At 54.8% G+C, this 17,062-nt stretch overlaps 7 protein-coding genes across 7 annotated transcripts; 6 read left to right on the top strand and 1 right to left on the bottom strand.

Annotated features, from left to right (window-relative positions):
* Positions 1–189: 189 nt before the first annotated feature.
* Positions 190–1,076, top strand: KRP23_4357 (Bidirectional sugar transporter NEC1; the record flags this gene model as incomplete). Its single annotated transcript, XM_067889303.1, has 2 exons — positions 190–356; positions 440–1,076. The coding sequence occupies 2 exons, from the start codon at positions 190–192 to the stop codon at positions 1,074–1,076; spliced, it is 804 nt and encodes a 267-aa protein (XP_067748475.1).
* Positions 1,077–1,250: 174 nt separating this feature from the next.
* Positions 1,251–2,181, bottom strand: KRP23_4356 (FUN14 domain-containing protein 1; the record flags this gene model as incomplete). The annotated part of the gene is made up of 3 exons (XM_067889302.1): positions 1,251–1,376; positions 1,440–1,926; positions 2,024–2,181. 3 exons carry the CDS (start codon positions 2,179–2,181, stop codon positions 1,251–1,253), a joined length of 771 nt encoding a protein of 256 aa, XP_067748474.1.
* Positions 2,182–4,282: 2,101 nt separating this feature from the next.
* On the top strand, positions 4,283–5,515 carry KRP23_4355 (uncharacterized protein; the record flags this gene model as incomplete). The annotated part of the gene is made up of 1 exon (XM_067889301.1): positions 4,283–5,515. One exon carries the CDS (start codon positions 4,283–4,285, stop codon positions 5,513–5,515), a length of 1,233 nt encoding a protein of 410 aa, XP_067748473.1.
* A 1,467-nt stretch (positions 5,516–6,982) lies between these two features.
* On the top strand, positions 6,983–8,242 carry KRP23_4354 (uncharacterized protein; the record flags this gene model as incomplete). Its single annotated transcript, XM_067889300.1, has 1 exon — positions 6,983–8,242. One exon carries the CDS (start codon positions 6,983–6,985, stop codon positions 8,240–8,242), a length of 1,260 nt encoding a protein of 419 aa, XP_067748472.1.
* Positions 8,243–9,683: 1,441 nt separating this feature from the next.
* KRP23_4353 (uncharacterized protein) lies at positions 9,684–10,904 on the top strand (the record flags this gene model as incomplete). Its single annotated transcript, XM_067889299.1, has 1 exon — positions 9,684–10,904. The coding sequence occupies one exon, from the start codon at positions 9,684–9,686 to the stop codon at positions 10,902–10,904; it is 1,221 nt and encodes a 406-aa protein (XP_067748471.1).
* Positions 10,905–11,241: 337 nt separating this feature from the next.
* On the top strand, positions 11,242–13,356 carry KRP23_4352 (uncharacterized protein; the record flags this gene model as incomplete). The annotated part of the gene is made up of 1 exon (XM_067889298.1): positions 11,242–13,356. The coding sequence occupies one exon, from the start codon at positions 11,242–11,244 to the stop codon at positions 13,354–13,356; it is 2,115 nt and encodes a 704-aa protein (XP_067748470.1).
* Positions 13,357–13,982: 626 nt separating this feature from the next.
* KRP23_4351 (uncharacterized protein) lies at positions 13,983–15,845 on the top strand (the record flags this gene model as incomplete). Its single annotated transcript, XM_067889296.1, has 1 exon — positions 13,983–15,845. The coding sequence occupies one exon, from the start codon at positions 13,983–13,985 to the stop codon at positions 15,843–15,845; it is 1,863 nt and encodes a 620-aa protein (XP_067748469.1).
* Between the last annotated feature and the right edge of the window lie 1,217 nt (positions 15,846–17,062).

Below are 17,062 nucleotides of genomic sequence, written 5' to 3'. Positions count from 1 at the left end.
GCACGACGACAACCTACACATTACCCAACAATTTTTACTCGACAAACGCGCGACACCTGTTGGCCCGCATTCGTTTTACAGCTCGAGGTCCTTACCGATTGTCGAAGCTATCGGTTCTCATTCTGCGCTTCGCCACAAGGTGATCAAAGCACTCGGCCCACACAGGTCGGAAGAGTTCGTCGAAGCGCAATGTCCGAAGGAATCGCCGTCCTGGTTTTCCGGATCCTAGCTGGACTCGCTACAATCGGGCTGGTGTCCAGTCCCTCCGTGCAGATGCGTCGCATTTACAAGCAGAAGCACGTTGGAGTGGCTTCGGTTGCCCCTTTGGCCGCACTTCTTGGAAGCTCGCACATTTGGTAAGTTCCTGCCACCTCGGAACCAGTTCAGGTAACTAGCACAACGCTAACGTTGCGCTCAACTTATCCGTCCATGATTTCAGGATGCTGTACGGCTACCTCACCGAAAACTATTTCCCGCTGCTCTCCTGCTTCCTGTATGGAGAATGCTGTGCTATCGTGTTCCTGGGTGTCTACTGGTACTACTGCACCGACAAGTGCTACGTGACCCGGGTGCTAGCTGCGGTTCTTACCATTTTGAGTCTCGTGACCATCTATGCGATCGTCAGTACACTGGGATACACGCGACAAACAACCTCGAGTGTCAAGACCATTATGGGCCTGATCGCTGATTGTGGCGGGCTCTGCCTGTACGGAGCACCCATGGAGAAGTTGTTTCAAGTCCTCAAGCACAAATCGGCCGTCTTCATCAACGTGCACATGGTGATTGCTGGACTCACAAGCAACATCCTCTGGCTCACGTACGGGTTCCTGATCACGAACTGGTTCATCATATCCCTCAATGCCTTCTTCGTGGTGGTCAACGTGTTCACACTTTGTCTCTACCATATCTACGACCCGAGGACGCACCCGTTACAGGACGGTTGCGATTCACACACAAGCACCGACAACGAAGGGAACACTTTTGTGTGCATCGAGATAGCACCACAACCGTCTAAAACGTCGATCGTAGGCTCTGACTACGGGTATTTGTCATCGCCTGTGGCCGCTGCATACTAAATGATGAGACCAAGCTGAAAATCATGAAAGCTCTATTGTACTCACAAGTCGGAGACGCAAGACTTGCAACTTTTGGAGCTACTGATCATTAACCACCAACAAGAGTTGCACAATTTCAGTCAAATCTGCCATCGTCAAGCAAGTGGGTGAGAGCAGACCAAGCCGACCTCGAATTTATCCCGAGCGAAAGCCCAGCACGAAGCCTGCAGCGAAGCCGCTGCCAGCGGGCAGACTGAACTCCAGCACCTTCATGGTCGACTGGTACATCGAGTCCAAATCCTTGGTGTCAAACACGCCGTCCTGCAGAAAGTAAAGTTAAATAACAGCCATCATCAGCTTCAAATACCAATACCCCCACCCTACCTTGTTAATATCGAGGTAGTTCTTCACGTCGCGCTCCAACTTCTGGTAGTTTACGTCCACATACCCCGAGTAGCTCGCGCATTGCAGCAGGATAAAGAGCGTGCCTACAGCCACAGCCCCGAGCTTGGACATTTTCTTAAACGCGAAGCCCGCACACGCGCCCATGCAGAATCCCCAAGAGATCTGTCCGCCTTTGCCCGAGGCCAAGAACTCGTCCACCTTCTTCTGCAAATGGCTGTAGTCCTCGGGAAGCAGCGCTGCCATCTGTGCAATTGCGATTGTTGACAGTTCCTGCAGTTTCTTCTTGGCTTGCTCCACGGGGTCCTCGTCAGCTCCTTTCCCGGAGCTTCCAGCACAAAGTGCCGGTTCCTGCTCATCCAGCAGCCCCAGAGCTCCACAAGCTACTGCAGCTAATGCCGCAGCCTTCCAGTAGCTCAGCACATTGCTGTTAACTGCAGTACGCTGGACCTCCACCAGCTCCAGAGTCCTATAACGTTAGGTGTCAGATACAACATGTATAATTTGAAATAAAAATCTGGTCAAATTACAACATTTGTTATATCAGACATGGAAAGTGGTTATACCTGGTCTGCGAACTCAAGACTGCAGCGGCGCTGGGTTTTGCGGCCTTGGCGTGCGCCTTTAGCAGCGAGGTGACCGGCGTCTGGCTGACGTGACGGGCATGCTGCAGCACGCGGAGGCGCGTCGGGGCGGCGCTGGAGACGAGGGCTCGACGCAGCATCTCGGGTGGGAAGTGGCTGGACCTATTGTGACTTTTGACGGAACGGTTAAAAGACTAGCTTGCTATTTGTATGGCAGGTTTATGATAATTTCAAATACTTGTGATTTTGCTTCGTGTTTTTGAAGCGGGAGAAGTTGCTTCATGGTGTGTTGCACACTGAACTTGAAGTGGATTATGTTGCTGCAACGGAAAGTGCAAGTTGTTGCCCTTTGCTCGTGTTCGTCATGGAGATCGATCATCCTAGGATATCTTGCAGTGACTGCAGTACATGTAGTCGTCAGTCAACAGGAAGGGTACCGCGGGCGAACAGAGATGGCTAACCTAGTTGGCTACGAAGTCCGTACGTGGCACTTCTCGGCCATCCCCGAGCCGACCAAGTCTGTACGCACCGACCGGGAATACAGATTGCTAGAACGAGGGTGCCGTACGAGGAGGCGGATTCGGTGAGCTGGTCCACTGGACGACGGGCTTCTGTCTCACCGAACTCACTTTCTGCTGCTTCGTTCGCTCCGTGGCGACGACGCAGTCGGCAACACGGCTCTCCTGCTGAACGCGGTGCTGCCATTCCGTCCTGTCAGACCCGGACACAAAACATTTGACGACACGGCAGAGCTGCTGTAGAGAGGAGATCGCCACGTCGACGTAAGGCATCCACATTAACACTGAAACGGAGTACATGTACAGGATACGCTCGCTATTTGTGCCGTCGCGGTGCTGCAGAGCATTGCAGTGGACGTTGCGGTGGGGCTTTGCGCTTTACTCGTCACCATGAGGAGAGGCTATCTACTGCGACGTGTACACTTGCAAGAGCGGACTGCGTGAACTGGTTGGTTCTCAGGTCGGTTGGCTGGAATCGTCACTTGCCAATTGAAGTTGAGCTCGGCGCCATCATCGAGTTGTATTCAATGCGTGCAGACTTTGTCCTAACGTCGCGCACTCGCAAGACAGAGACGCCTTCACAGCGCAAGAGCGAGGACGTAGAGGAACGTGTCCTTGAGCCCCCGACGGGGCTGGACGGTGCACTGCACTGCTAGCATCAGTGGATGCCGTTCTGGAAGGAGTATCCGGTATCCAGACGCTCCTTTCAACCTGTTATTTATCCATCCGTCAGTCGCTTCGAGCCTATCCATGCGACGCCACGACACCGTCAGAGACATCGCCGATGCAGCGTTTGCCGCCCACACAAAGAACGGAGTCCAGACACTCCATGCACGCCCGAATCCGTCTTGACAAGCTGCCAAAGTGCATGATCGCAATGACAAAAAATAATTAAAAAGTGCTGCCAACGCGAACGTTGATACTGTACCTTGACGAATTTCTTAGGCGTCAAGAGCGCCATCGCCCTCGGCAAAGTGGCGTGCGTACATGCACCCACATGACAAGGTGCAACAGGCAGACTGTTGAACATTCACGACAAGCAGACTTGGCTAACACATAAACATCAATTTGTAGCCCACTTACATGTAAATACCACCAAACCAAAAGCAAACTCGAGCGAGACATCTATCTGGACTTGGGCGAACCTTTCCGCGGTGGCTCAAAGCTGTATGCAGTACGATGCTTTGCTGACAAAGGATCGCTGCAGCAGCGGCACTGGCCGGTATTGCTGTCGTTGGAGATACGTCAAGTCTGCTCTGCGATCTCGTCAGCATACTTCAGACCAAGTGATACCTTTTCAATTTTTTCATGACTTGGTTGGCACGCACGAAGGCGACTAGCAAATGGACAACTAGCCCCACCACTTGTACCTCCGTTCAGGAGACCGTACCGATACATGTACATGCACAACCAACGCGGCACCAACACCGTTGCACAGGACGACACTGTAACGAGCGCAGTGAGCCGATGGAACATGACGCCGGCCAACGGCCTGATGTCCCAAAGTTAAGTACAATGTATTGCCGCAGCACTACAGACGGTGCACCTTCGTCACCTCGACGCAGACCTGTCCATGGTGCCGCGTGAGATAAGGACGATCGATGGGCGCGTCCGGGTGAAGACAAAGACGCTCCGCGGTGCTCGACGCTGCAATCGTCGTCGTCGTCTTCTCCATTTACACAAAAGACGCGAAGCCCGCAAGTCGTTCGGTTGCCTTTCAAGCATGGCCAAGTTTAACGTGCATGATGCGGCGCTGCCGGAGGTCAAGCTGTCACCGGAACGGGAGGCCTCGCTGATCGCCGAGGTTGAGGCTGTGGTGCAGAATACGCTCGAGCTGCGTAGTGCCTTTGCTGCCGGCGGCCGCCAACTCGACACCTCGGCGTGGAAGCTCGTCCGCACCAAGGACGACGTGCGCGCATACCGTTCGCGTCGCGCGTTGCACGGCGTGGACCCGACCGAGTCGCGCGCCGACACGTCGGACGTGCTTTCGTCCTCGTCTTCATCTAGCTCCAGGACGACGTTGAACAAGCTCACCACCGCTTCAACGACATCCTCGAACGATAGCGAGCACTTCCGCGCGAAAAAGACGGCGCGTCCGCCCGCCGTGGTGCTTTCGGGTACGGTCGACGGTACGGCCGAAGACGCCGTCTTGGGCATGCTCGCCGATTCAGAGCAGCACTGCATGATGCGGCAGTCGTACCTGGGCACGGAGCTCGAAGACTCCCGTTTGCTGTTCGTTTTAGCCCGACCGACGCCCGAGAACCCGTTCACATTCATCGGTGTCAAGTGGGGCCGTCAGACGTACGGCCGCTTCAGCCAGCCCCGCGACTTCCTCTTCTTGGAGGCTACAGGTATCACCAAGGACGCGCGCGGTGAGTCCGTCAGCTACGGTCTGCGCCAGTCGACGGACCTGTCGGACGTATTGACGCTGCCCCGTTCGCACGATGTGCTTCGCGGCCACTTGTCGGTGTGTCAGACGTTCGCCAATAGCGGACTCCCTGTCGCCGGCACGCGCCACCACTCGGTCGAGATGTTCTCGCGTGCCTTCCTGCAGCTGGACGGTGACGTGCCGGTGAACGTGGCCTCGTCCGCTTTCGCAGAGAAGCTCATGGCGCTCGTCAACACAATGGAGTGCGCCACCGCCTACAAGCTCACATGGATGATGAAGCAGTCTTCTCGCCAGGCCCGCCCCGGCACCAGCGTGCACGGCACGAGCAGCCACTGTGCCAACTGCACCCGCAGTCTTAACAAATTGAGCAACCTGCTATTCCAGCGCGGAGGCACGTGCCAGGTCTGCCGCCGCGGGTTCTGCGGCAAGTGCTCGGTCAACAAGAAGATCTCGATCGGTATCGGCAGCGAGGTGATGCAGAAGTCCATGCTCTTCTGCCTCGAGTGTCTGCTGGAGGCCAAGCACATTTCGGCTCGCGAGGTGGCTGTGGACCAGCAGAAGTGGTAGGCGCCATCGCCAGGGTAGTTAGACTGAGAGAGTGTGGTCTCAATGAATGGGCTGCGCGAAGCTACTGCGACGAAGTAAGTTGACCTCGCGGACGTATATACTAGTCGTCCCGTGGTGTCTGGGCTCTCTGTAGATATGAATTCAAAGCAATGGAATAATTTCGTGCTCAATGCTTGCTATGCGGTACAGTGGAGAGTTGAGAGAGGACACTTAAGGTCGGTGGTGCATACTTCATGATCAATTGAGGGGAGCAAGAGGGCATCGCGAAAGGAGCGGCGAGCCACCCAATCCTTTACCCGTTAGTTTTTGCAGCTGACAGAAGTACACGCACAACAGGTGGATGTATCGGCGAAGCGCACATACATGTACAACACCCGGAGTTCTTTCAGCGGGGAAATTTGAGAGCCCTTCGAATTCAAGCGACGACAACGACCGACAACGAGGAAAAACGCAGCGTTTCGAGGCCTGCTGGGATTATTTTGTTTGAACGGAGCGGGTAAGTAATCGGCCTGCACTTTGAACCTGAGCAACTTACATTTGACCCGCACCCAGGGCGTTTGAGACTTTACCAGGAAGCTATTAACTAAATGCACTTCAAGTAAAGTTCAATGTACAACCTTCTCTCTCTCTCAGGGCGTGCGCCTCGTTAGGTTGTGTAAAGGCTGCTGGTTTTGGTTGCAGAATGCCAAGGCCGGCTATTGGATCGCCCAAAGTTTGAGGCTGACGAATGTGAAGATGAAGCCTTTACCGTACACATGGTACGACCAGCTAATTTGAGTGCAGTGATGACTTTCCGAACTGAAAACTTGCTCATTTGTTGCCACAGCTTGAAGCTGCCTTGTCGGTGCTCACCGCTCACCGTCAAGTCCATCAGATTCATATCTGCACCTTACAAGGTCGGAAAGATGCGTTCATCGATCTTCTCAAACGCAGATATAATAGCATATGCTGGTGCGTTCAAGTTCACACGCGCTAGTATCTCGGCTGGTTGCTAGGTAACGCAATGCACCCAGTTACCAAGCTCGAAGTCACACCAAAACTACAATCACAGGCTCGAGACATGCATGCGCTTCATGGCATCGGCAGCGAGCACCTAGGTTAACGCTGATACGCTATGAGTTCCCGCTACCTGAAGGTGCATAGGCGTCGCTGTCAGCGACGCCTTACGCTTAAGCTACTCGCTTAGCCTGCGGCGGCGTTCCAACGTTCGGATTCCTCGAGCTTGACATCTGCGTTTCAAACCGGGCGCGGACGGTGCGTGCTGTCAGGCATTTGATGCAGGTTTGCAGTCGGCGCACATCCCAGTGGAAGGTGAGATAAAGGCGATCGATGTGCCCGGAGGAGCGTGTTGATGCTCAGCAGCAGCTCCAGAGCACCGCCGTCGCCTGTAACCAGTCAGTGCAAGCTGGCAGTCAGTAGCTCTCCCCATTTGAAGAAACACCTCGCAGGCCGCAAGTCACGTCGACCATGCCCAAGTTTAACGTCAAGGAGGTGGAACTGCCCGACTTCACGATCACCCCGGAGCGTCAGGCCGCTCTGCTTGCCGAGGTGGATGCAGTCGTGCAAAACACATTGGATCTCCGTAGCGCCTTTGCAGCAGGCGGGCGCCAGCTTGACACGACGGCGTGGAAGCTCGTGAAAACCATGGACGACGTCCGCGCGTACCGTTCGCGTCGCGCGCTGCACGGAGTGGCGGAGCACAACGAGTCTCGAGCCGACACCGCCGACATGATCTCGTCCTCGTCGTCCTCGCACTCCAGCTCGCAGCGGTCCACAATGGACAAGATCACCAGCATGGTGTCGTCCACGTCGTCCGGGAGCGAGCACCACCACCGCAAGCCACGGAAGACAGCTCGCCCCCCAGCGGTCGTCATCTCGGGCGTGATCGACGGCACGGCGGAAGACGCCGCACTTGGAATGCTCGCAGACACGGAGATGAACGCCAAGATGCGCGAGGCGTACCTGGGCACGGAGCTCGAGGACGCCCGTCTACTTGCCGTGTTGGTGCGGCCGACACCCGAAAACCCGCTCAACTTCATTGGTCTCAAGTGGGGCTTGCAGTCGTACGGCCGATTCAGCCAGGCCCGCGACTTCCTCTTCTTGGAAGGCTCCGGTCTCACTACGGACTCGAAGGGAGAGGTCGTAGCCTACGGTATCCGTCAGTCGGTGGACTTGGCGGACGTCCTCACGCTGCCGCGTCCGCCGAACGCCATTCGTGGTAACATGTCGGGGTGCCAAACGTTCGGCAACACGATTCAGATGCCTAACACCCGCCACCGCACGGTCGAGATGTTCTCGCGCGCGTTCATTGAGATGGACGGAGACCTGCCCGTGAACGTGGCTGCGGCGGCGTACGCGGAGAAGCTCATGGCTCTCGCGATCAGCATGGAGTGCGCCAACGGCCACAAGCTCACGTGGATGATGAAGCAAGCCACTCGACAGGTGCGTCCTGGCGCCGGCAGCGTTCTCGGCCGCATGACCTCGAGCAGCCACTGCGCCAATTGCACGCGCAGCCTCAGCAGGTTCAGCACGTTGTTGCTACAGCGCGGAGGCACCTGCCAGATCTGCCGTCGTGTGCTGTGTGGCAAGTGCTCCGTGAGCAAGAAGATCTGCGTAGGCCTGGGTAGCGAAGTGATGCAGAAGTCGATGCTGTTCTGCCTCGAGTGTCTGCTGGAGGCCAAGTCGCTCCCCGCACGAAATGTGGCTGGAGACAAGCTACACTGGTAAAAGTAGACAGATAGTGAATTCCTGCCGTGAATATAAAGTCCATGAATCGCAAACGTTGGTTGTCGAGGTGACCCCTTTATCAGCATGACGAAAGAAAGCCAGGATCTCTTTCAGTCTGTACGGTTTGCCTTCACGGTGACCCGGCCGATAGTCAAGTTGTCGAGCAGAAGGACGAGTTTTGAGCTCGGGCAACACAAGCCCCACGTGCGAGCGTTGATGGCGTGGCGAGAAACAAGACAAACGGGTAGAGGTGTAACCAGCGAGTTATCTTCACTGACAGGCAAATCGTGGCGACAAACTCCAGCCGCAGCTCAATGCCGGGACGAATGGGTGCAGCAATTGGGCCCCTGTCGTCCGCCAATGCCAACACTCACCGAACATTGCTCATCAGTCAGCTGAGAAGGACTCTCGGTGGCGGCAGAGTGAGCGGCCATGGCGGTACATGTATGCTTGGCTATGATTTCCTCCCAAGCTTCGGCACCTGCATCCCAGATTGCCGCCTCGTGTACGGCGCAGCCTTTCCAATACACGTTCGTGTGGGTGCAGCCATGAACTGCGTCGCATCAACATCTCGATCTCAAAATTTGACTTGCGGGCTCCCGTCTTCTTGCACGAAAGTCAAACGAAGCTAACTTCGCCTACTTGGTGCTGCTAGGACCCCGCTTCTTCGAGGTTGAATAAGTTTTCGCGTCCACCGAAGTCTGCTGAGCGGATACCACACAGGGCGGACTAGCAGGAATCCTACGGCTTCAAATCGCCGGCGTCGGTTTCGCTCCACACATTGCTTGGGTGAGCGTGTCACCTCGGAGCTCAGCACTTCCATCAACACGTAAACGGAGAGAGATCGCTTGGCCATTGAGATCACCAGCAAAGTTCAACCGCATGAGGCTGGCGGGGTTTCAGCAGACAACCTCCATCTCGAATCCAGCGACGGCAGCCAGAGGCCACCATGACTCAATTGTGGGTAACAGTGACACCAAGAACCACATCGCTGCGGCCATCAGCACGTGGATAGACCCGTCGCTAGAGACGTCGAGACGTGCGCGTTCGAATTGGATGGGGCGGGAAGTCCACGCGGGCTCTTCTCCACCGAGCACCTTGAGCTTGGCGCCCGGAGCTGTTCCTGGTTCTGCAATGGCGCCGACTAGACGATGTTGAGCGTCTCTGTAACTCTCACCATGCGCGCACTTCCTCCATCCGCGCCGATTTGTCGAGCATACAAATCCCTCGACGTCGGCGTCAGCCGCGGTGTCTTTGGCAGGACATCGATCATGCCACCGTCACAAGAACGAGCTCTTTTGTCTCTGGGCCAGTGCTCGGGCGAGCGCACTCATCAGCGATCTCTCCTGACGCGACAACCGACTGAGCACCGCTGGGCTCGGCACTTGTCGAGTATTCGCCATTCACCGAAACCACGCACAGCACGCAAGCCGTAGTAGCAATGGGCAAGTTCAAACTGCCGGAAGCAGGCCTGCCGGAGCTGCAGCTGTCGCCGGAGCGGCACTCAGCCTTGATCGCCGAGGTGGACGCGGTGGTGCACCACACGCTGGAATTGCGCGGCGCGTTCGCAGCCGGCGGCCGGCAGCTGGATAAGGAGGCGTGGAAGCTCGTGAAAACCAAGGACGACGTGCGCGCGTACCGGTCGCGGCGCGCGCTGCACGGAGGCACGGCTCACCATGACGGGTCCGCCTTGTCGTCGTCTTCGTCCTCGGGCTCGGGCCGGGCCACGCTGGACAAGATCACGAGCGTGGCGTCGTCCACGTCTTCGGGCGACAGCGACCACTTGAGGATGAAGAAGACATCGCGGCCACCGGCCGTCGTGCTTTCAGGTATCATCGACGGCACGGCCGAGGACGCGGCGTTGGGGATGCTGGCCGATACGGAGGCGCACGCCGTCATGCGCAACTCGTACTTGGGGACGGAGCTCGAGGATTCGCGTCTGCTTGCAGTGTTGGTGCGTCCGACACCCGAGAACCCGCTCAGCTTCATCGGTTTGAAGTGGGGCCTGCAATCGTACGGCCGATTCAGTCAAGCGCGGGACTTCCTCTTCCTGGAGGCTTCGGGTCTCACGAAAGACTCGAAGGGGAAAGTGATCGCGTTCGGGGTGCGTCAATCCGTGGACCTTTCGGACGTGTTGAAGCTGCCCCGCCCAGCCAATGTCATGCGAGGCCACATGTCCGGCTGCCAGACGTTCGCCAACACGGGCCTGCCGCCCACCGACGCGCGCCACCGATCCGTCGAGATGTTCTCTAGAGCTTTTCTCGAGCTGGACGGAGACGTTCCTGTCAACGTGGCGGCGACTGCGTACGCGGAGAACCTGATGGCCTTGGTGAACGCCATTGAGTGCGCCAACGCCTACAAGCTCACGTGGTTGATGAAGAAGACTGCTCGCGCCGCACAGGGCGGACGCTTGGGCTCAGCTAGCCACTGCGCCAACTGCACTCGCAGCCTCAACAAACTGAGCAACCTCCTGATGCAACGCGGAGGCACTTGCCACGTTTGCCGTCGCGTCCTGTGCGGCAAGTGCTCGGTGAACAAGAAAATCTCCATCGGCATCGGCGCCGAGGTGGTGCAGAAGTCGATGCTCTTCTGTCTCGAGTGTCTGCTGGAAGCCAAGCAGCTCCCATCCAAGGACGTGGCGGTGGACATGCTCAATTGGTAGACGAGCTCATCGTCGAGGTAGTTAGACGTTGCATGGCAGCAAGAGCAGGGCGACGACGATCACGCCCCTATACACTAAATGAAAACGCTGAACAAACACTGCTACGAGGCTCCAATTCAGAAGACGAACCGGCCCGAGTCTGCGTGAGTTTCGTTTGAAATAGCATCGGAGTTATTCCTGCATGCGGCGCCCAATTCATTACCGAAGAATCACAGCGTTGGCGGCATGCGACTGGGCATAACGTGGCTTGTCGTGGAAATAGCACCCCACTCATAGTCCATTTGTCCCCTGTTTCACTTCCAAGAGCTACTTGAGTATCGTACCAGACTTGCCTATCATGGGTTTGGTCTACGCTTCAAACAAGGTGACAAGCTCCATCATCCCCGTGTCTCCCACGGCCGCGGATACGTCCCGCAGAGCGATCACCGTGGCAAGCAAAGCTGGCGAACCTCCGAAGAACCGGCCAGAAGCGATGGAAAGTGTGCGCAGGTTGAGTCGAACCCAACTGCTCGAGACGGACATCGTGTCGCTCAACTATCGCGAGTTGCAGCCACTAAAGTTGGTGTCCACGAGTTCAAAGACACTGAAGCCCGCCCGCCCAGCAGAAGCCTCTCGCGTACAAGTTTCGTTGGGTATTTTCCTCCTCTACATCGCGCTCGCAGTCACGTCGTCGCCTCTGTTCGACGGGTCGATCGATGCGGAGAAGGTGACGGACGATATCGGCTCAGTGATCAAGAAAAATGCTTCTTTTGCGCCAGCGTATTTCCTAGGCGCGGGGTTCTTCGACGCCTACGTGGAAACCATGAAGAGCAACGCCACCGCCGTCTCGTGGTATCCCCAAAAGGAGAACAAACCTACGAGTTTCCTGAATTTCACATTCCTGCAGCCATCCAGCTACTCGAACGGTGCCTGCTCCATCCTAGACCCAAGTGGACCCGAGTGCATCCTCATGACGGGCCACCAAGGCGGTGTGAGCGCGTATGGCCTGTGTCGCAACGGGTCGGACTTCGTGAGCGTGCAGTACATTCAAATTCTCGTGACGCCAGCGGATATCGGCGGACCAGTAGCGTCAGGCACGTGGGTGGAGAATGGGCGTGAGAGTGTGTTCGTGGGACTGAAGAAGCCTCCGACGTGCGAAAGCGGCAACAAGGTGCAGATCTACCCGGACATCACGGATATCCGCGGCATGTCCGGGGCTTTCGTTCCTGCGGCTACTGGTCCTACAATTCAGTGGTTCGACCTCATGAATCTGCCGAAGTCTGTACGCACGCGCATGTTCTACCTGGTCTCCAAGTCCGGCACGGGACAAGGACTCACCATCCCGACCAAAAAGCGCCAAAGCTTCGACAAGATCATTGCGTCCAACACTTTTGGAGCCACACTGGCCGACAAACTGGAGATCGCGACTCCGTTTGAGGGGAGCAAGTACGTGAACGTGATCCTGTATCGCATCGCTAGCGCAACAATCACGTTACCGAGGCTTCAGTTCACTTTCGCTGTGGCGGCTCAAGCCCTGGCACTGCTGGCTTTTATGATCGTCATTAGTGCACGCAATGGTGCGTTGAACACGTATCACCTGGTACAGCAAATTCTCAGGTTGCCGACGTTCTTCATCATCGCGCTGCAGCTGCTTTACGTACTGTACCACCAGATCTTCGACATCATGTATCTCCGCGGCAACAGTAACGCTGTGCTGCAAACTATCTACGGCAAAAAGGTCATGTATGTGGCTGGTGTGAGCTTCATCTTGCTGCATCAACTTGATGTGCGTGCTGCCGTAACTCTGTGGCCCAAGATGGCCAACAATGACGCCTACTACTTCTCTCGGATGGCGTGGATGATCGGGTCCTTGGCAATTTTCATGTGGAGCTTAACGAAAGGAGACCCTGGCCACTACGTGGTGACTTCTTCGTCGACTTGTCCACTCAACGCTAGTGAATGCAACGTGACGCGAGACGCCTTGATGCAGCACTACGTCGCTTTGGTCATCTTTCTCATACACCCGATCGCCTACGGTCTCATCCAGATTGTGCAGTACCGCCAGTATCGCCACGAGTACGAGCCTGCGGACAGGCGTGCTCCAGACCAGCTCACATCCTTCGAAGGCTACGGATGCGGCGGCCCTCTCGGGGACTACTACTACTACAACACCTTGGTGACACAGGCAAGAGATGATGGGACGAGTCGGTTTCTTACGTGCTCCAAAGCTGTGCGCGACGAAGGCTTCGTGTTACTTGGCGGCTGTGAGGTGCTTATTCGAGCCAAAGATGTGTACATTATCATGGGTATGAAGCTGTTCACTCGGCAAATGGCGAGCACCATCAATTTATCAGTCGTGTTGGCGCATATAGTCGATGGACACCTGTCTCCCATGCGCCGGGTCAGCTACATCACGCTGTATCTCGTTGCTAGGCGCTGGGATGGATGCATCTCGTATCCGGACATTAGTTAAGTCCGGGAAGTATTGTTATGTAACGGCGAAAAGGAGGGTTGCAAGACGCGAGCACGCCATCCCCACCTCGGACTCCTGGCGAGAAGATGTGCGATTTAAAAGTAAGAATCCCTGAAGCGCACGAGTTTCTCGCTCAATCGAGCCTACTGTGTTAGAATAGTGAGCGACATGGGCTTGCGATCAGAGACTGTAGGGAGACGTTTGGGGATTATATTCCGCGCATCCGAGTCATCCAACATGTTCTGTGGAGTGGATTGCAGGTCGAGTGTTACCAGCGTGGAGCAGGAGAACTTCGAGGTTTCTAGTATCTGAGTGAGATAGAGCAACTAATTGTTTTTGTAGTTCTGTACTTCTGTAGTTTTCTAAAGATAGCGGTCACAGTAGTTAATAGGTTCCTGTACGACGCTAAAAACAGCTGCAGAATGGAATTCATCCGCTGGAAAGCGATTTCCGACGAGTTGAAACAGCGGCTCCGTAGTTACAGGCCTAGAATCTGATGACGTGTGTACTGCTTCAAGTTCTGGGCGCTTATCCTGGCCTTGATGTCTACACACACGTTTTGAGTCGTGGGTACGACCAGAACTCATTTTGAAGACCGACAGCATTATCATCAACGTGTTTGGTGAATGAAAGCCGACAGAGCGAATGCTAGCGGCAAACCGGCGACCGTGTTTGTGTCATTAAAGAAGCTCCCCAACTCCCCTTCTTCGGACGCGATAGCCTCAGGCGCCACTGCTGAGGATGGCACTTCTAGCAGTGTACAGACGAAACCAGCTTTGATTCGCAAGTGGAGCCAAATTCGAATGCTGGAGAAAGATATCGTGTCAATCAACTACAGAAAGCTGGAGCCATTGAACTTGGTATCAAAAGGTTTGCTTACAGCGAAGCGCGTACGACCAGCTGAGGCTACCCGCTTACACGCTGCCTTGGGTATTTTCCTCCTCTACATCGCGCTCGCAGTCACGTCGTCGCCTCTGTTCGACGGGTCGATCGATGCGGAGAAGGTGACGGACGATATCGGCTCAGTGATCAAGAAAAATGCTTCTTTTGCGCCAGCGTATTTCCTAGGCGCGGGGTTCTTCGACGCCTACGTGGAAACCATGAAGAGCAACGCCACCGCCGTCTCGTGGTATCCCCAAAAGGAGAACAAACCTACGAGTTTCCTGAATTTCACATTCCTGCAGCCATCCAGCTACTCGAACGGTGCCTGCTCCATCCTAGACCCAAGTGGACCCGAGTGCATCCTCATGACGGGCCACCAAGGCGGTGTGAGCGCGTATGGCCTGTGTCGCAACGGGTCGGACTTCGTGAGCGTGCAGTACATTCAAATTCTCGTGACGCCAGCGGATATCGGCGGACCAGTAGCGTCAGGCACGTGGGTGGAGAATGGGCGTGAGAGTGTGTTCGTGGGACTGAAGAAGCCTCCGACGTGCGAAAGCGGCAACAAGGTGCAGATCTACCCGGACATCACGGATATCCGCGGCATGTCCGGGGCTTTCGTTCCTGCGGCTGCTGGTCCTACAATTCAGTGGTTCGACCTCATGAATCTGCCGAAGTCTGTACGCACGCGCATGTTCTACCTGGTCTCCAAGTCCGGCACGGGACAAGGACTCACCATCCCGACCAAAAAGCGCCAAAGCTTCGACAAGATCATTGCGTCCAACACTTTTGGAGCCACACTGGCCGACAAACTGGAGATCGCGACTCCGTTTGAGGGGAGCAAGTACGTGAACGTGATCCTGTATCGCATCGCTGGCTCTGCTGTCACACTGCCAAGACTTCAGTTCACTTTCGCTGTGGCAGGTCAAGCCCTGGCGCTGCTGGTGTTCATGCTCATTGTGACAGTGCACAATGGTGCGCTGAACACGTATCACCTGGTTCAGCAGCTTCTCAGACTCCCGACGTTCTGCATCATCGCCATTGAGCTGGTGTACGTCTTGTACTACCAGATCTTCGACATCATGTACCTGTGCGGCAATCCGAACAGCGACCTGACTGCCATCTACAACAAGAAAATCGTGTACGTGGCTGGCGTGAGCTACATCCTCTTACACCAGCTCGATGTTCGTGCGGCTGTGACGCTTTGGCCCAAGATGGCGAACAATGACGCGTACTACTTCACTCGCATGACGTGGATGATCGGATCCCTGTCGATTTTCATGTGGAGTCTCACGGAGACTGACTCAGATCACTACGTCGTGGCGACGTCTTCGACATGTCCGCTTAGCGCCAGCGAGTGCAACCTGGCCACAGGCGCTCTAATGCAACACTATGTGGCTTTGACCATCTTTCTACTGCACCCGATTGCCTACGGTCTCATCCAGATTGTACATTATCGCCAATATCGCCACGAGTACGAGCCCGCAGACAAACGAGCGGCTGACCAGCTCACCTCGTTCGAAGGCTATGGCTGTGGTGGTTCGTTGGGGGACTACTACAGACAGCGACACAAATACCCGGGCCAAACAGGCCACAGACCAATGCGCTGATTGGTAAATACAAACTTCAGAGAAAATATAAAAACGCCATTTTATTAATCGCTTAAACTGTCATTGACTCGATGCTAGGAATTGCTGTCTGAAAGCTACGAATTACTAGCTCCTCTGAAAACTCATATTGTAAATTTCAAATGGTTAGTAGGAGCTGTAGACAGACCAAAACTTAATAGCAAAGTCCTGCTTAATCTGCATCAGATCTAAGCACGGCAACTTCGTTTCTTGAGCCTTTTGTGTCGAAAATCCATATCTAAAAACAGTACATAATGACAGTACATGACACATTTAGTATAGATATAATGTTCAATGTACTGAGACAAAAGTTTTTACCGATTTGCTGTTCTCTGCAGTACAGACAACGACGGTGAAACTCGACCCCCCACAAAAACTCGACCCCCCTACAGTCTAAGGTTAAACTCAAGTATAAAAGAAAAGTGACATTTTATTAATTTTAGCCAATAAGCGCGATCTTTAACTTTGCTGGACAGCACGCCATGCTGGTGCCAAACCAAACTTTCCTGCCATTGTTGCATTCACTAAACGATGGAAGCCCCTCGTCGGCAGAATCACTACACCGTCAAGCAGAGGCGGGAAGCGCTTGACCGGATTGCAGTGGAGGGGTGTAAGCCCACCGCCCGAGCGCTCAATATTCCATTGGGTACTCTGAAGGGGTGGAGGAAAAAGGCAACGGTGCTGTACAAGTTCAAGGGGGCCCAGACGAGCAGAACTACGAAGGGACAGGGAGCTAAAAGCAAGATCACATTTGGACACGGCTTGGTCACCTTCATGAAGGACGTACGCCGCGAGGAAGAGGTAATATCATTTGTTTATTGCTTGTTTTAACCGATTCTAACGTTTTTATAAGTATTTGTGTACCGGAGGCATGATAGAGTACATAAAGCTGGAGCAGCGAGCTTGGCTGGATACTTATTTAGCGGACAAGGCATCCCCTGAGAAAGCATTAAGCGCACTGATGCGCATGTGTCAGCGTTTTGCAGCTCGGTAAGCGTTTTTAATTTTTGTTTTACTTTAATCAATATTGATTGTTTAAATATTTGTTTAATGTTTGTTGTAGTCATGGTTTTTCTGTTCAGAAACCACAATATACCAAAAAGGATGAGGGGGTACTCCAAGAAGTCCACGTAAAATTTGCCATTGGGTTCTGGGAAGAGTATGGCCACTACCCTAAATCTGCGATTTATAACGTCGAC

The sequence above is a fragment of the Phytophthora ramorum genome (genome assembly GCF_020800215.1).
Source record: "Phytophthora ramorum isolate Pr-102 chromosome Unknown Phyram_PR-102_s0003, whole genome shotgun sequence".
Classification (NCBI taxonomy): domain Eukaryota; phylum Oomycota; class Peronosporomycetes; order Peronosporales; family Peronosporaceae; genus Phytophthora; species Phytophthora ramorum.
Note: the sequence above shows the minus strand (reverse complement) of the source record. Positions and strands in the feature narration are given on the sequence as shown.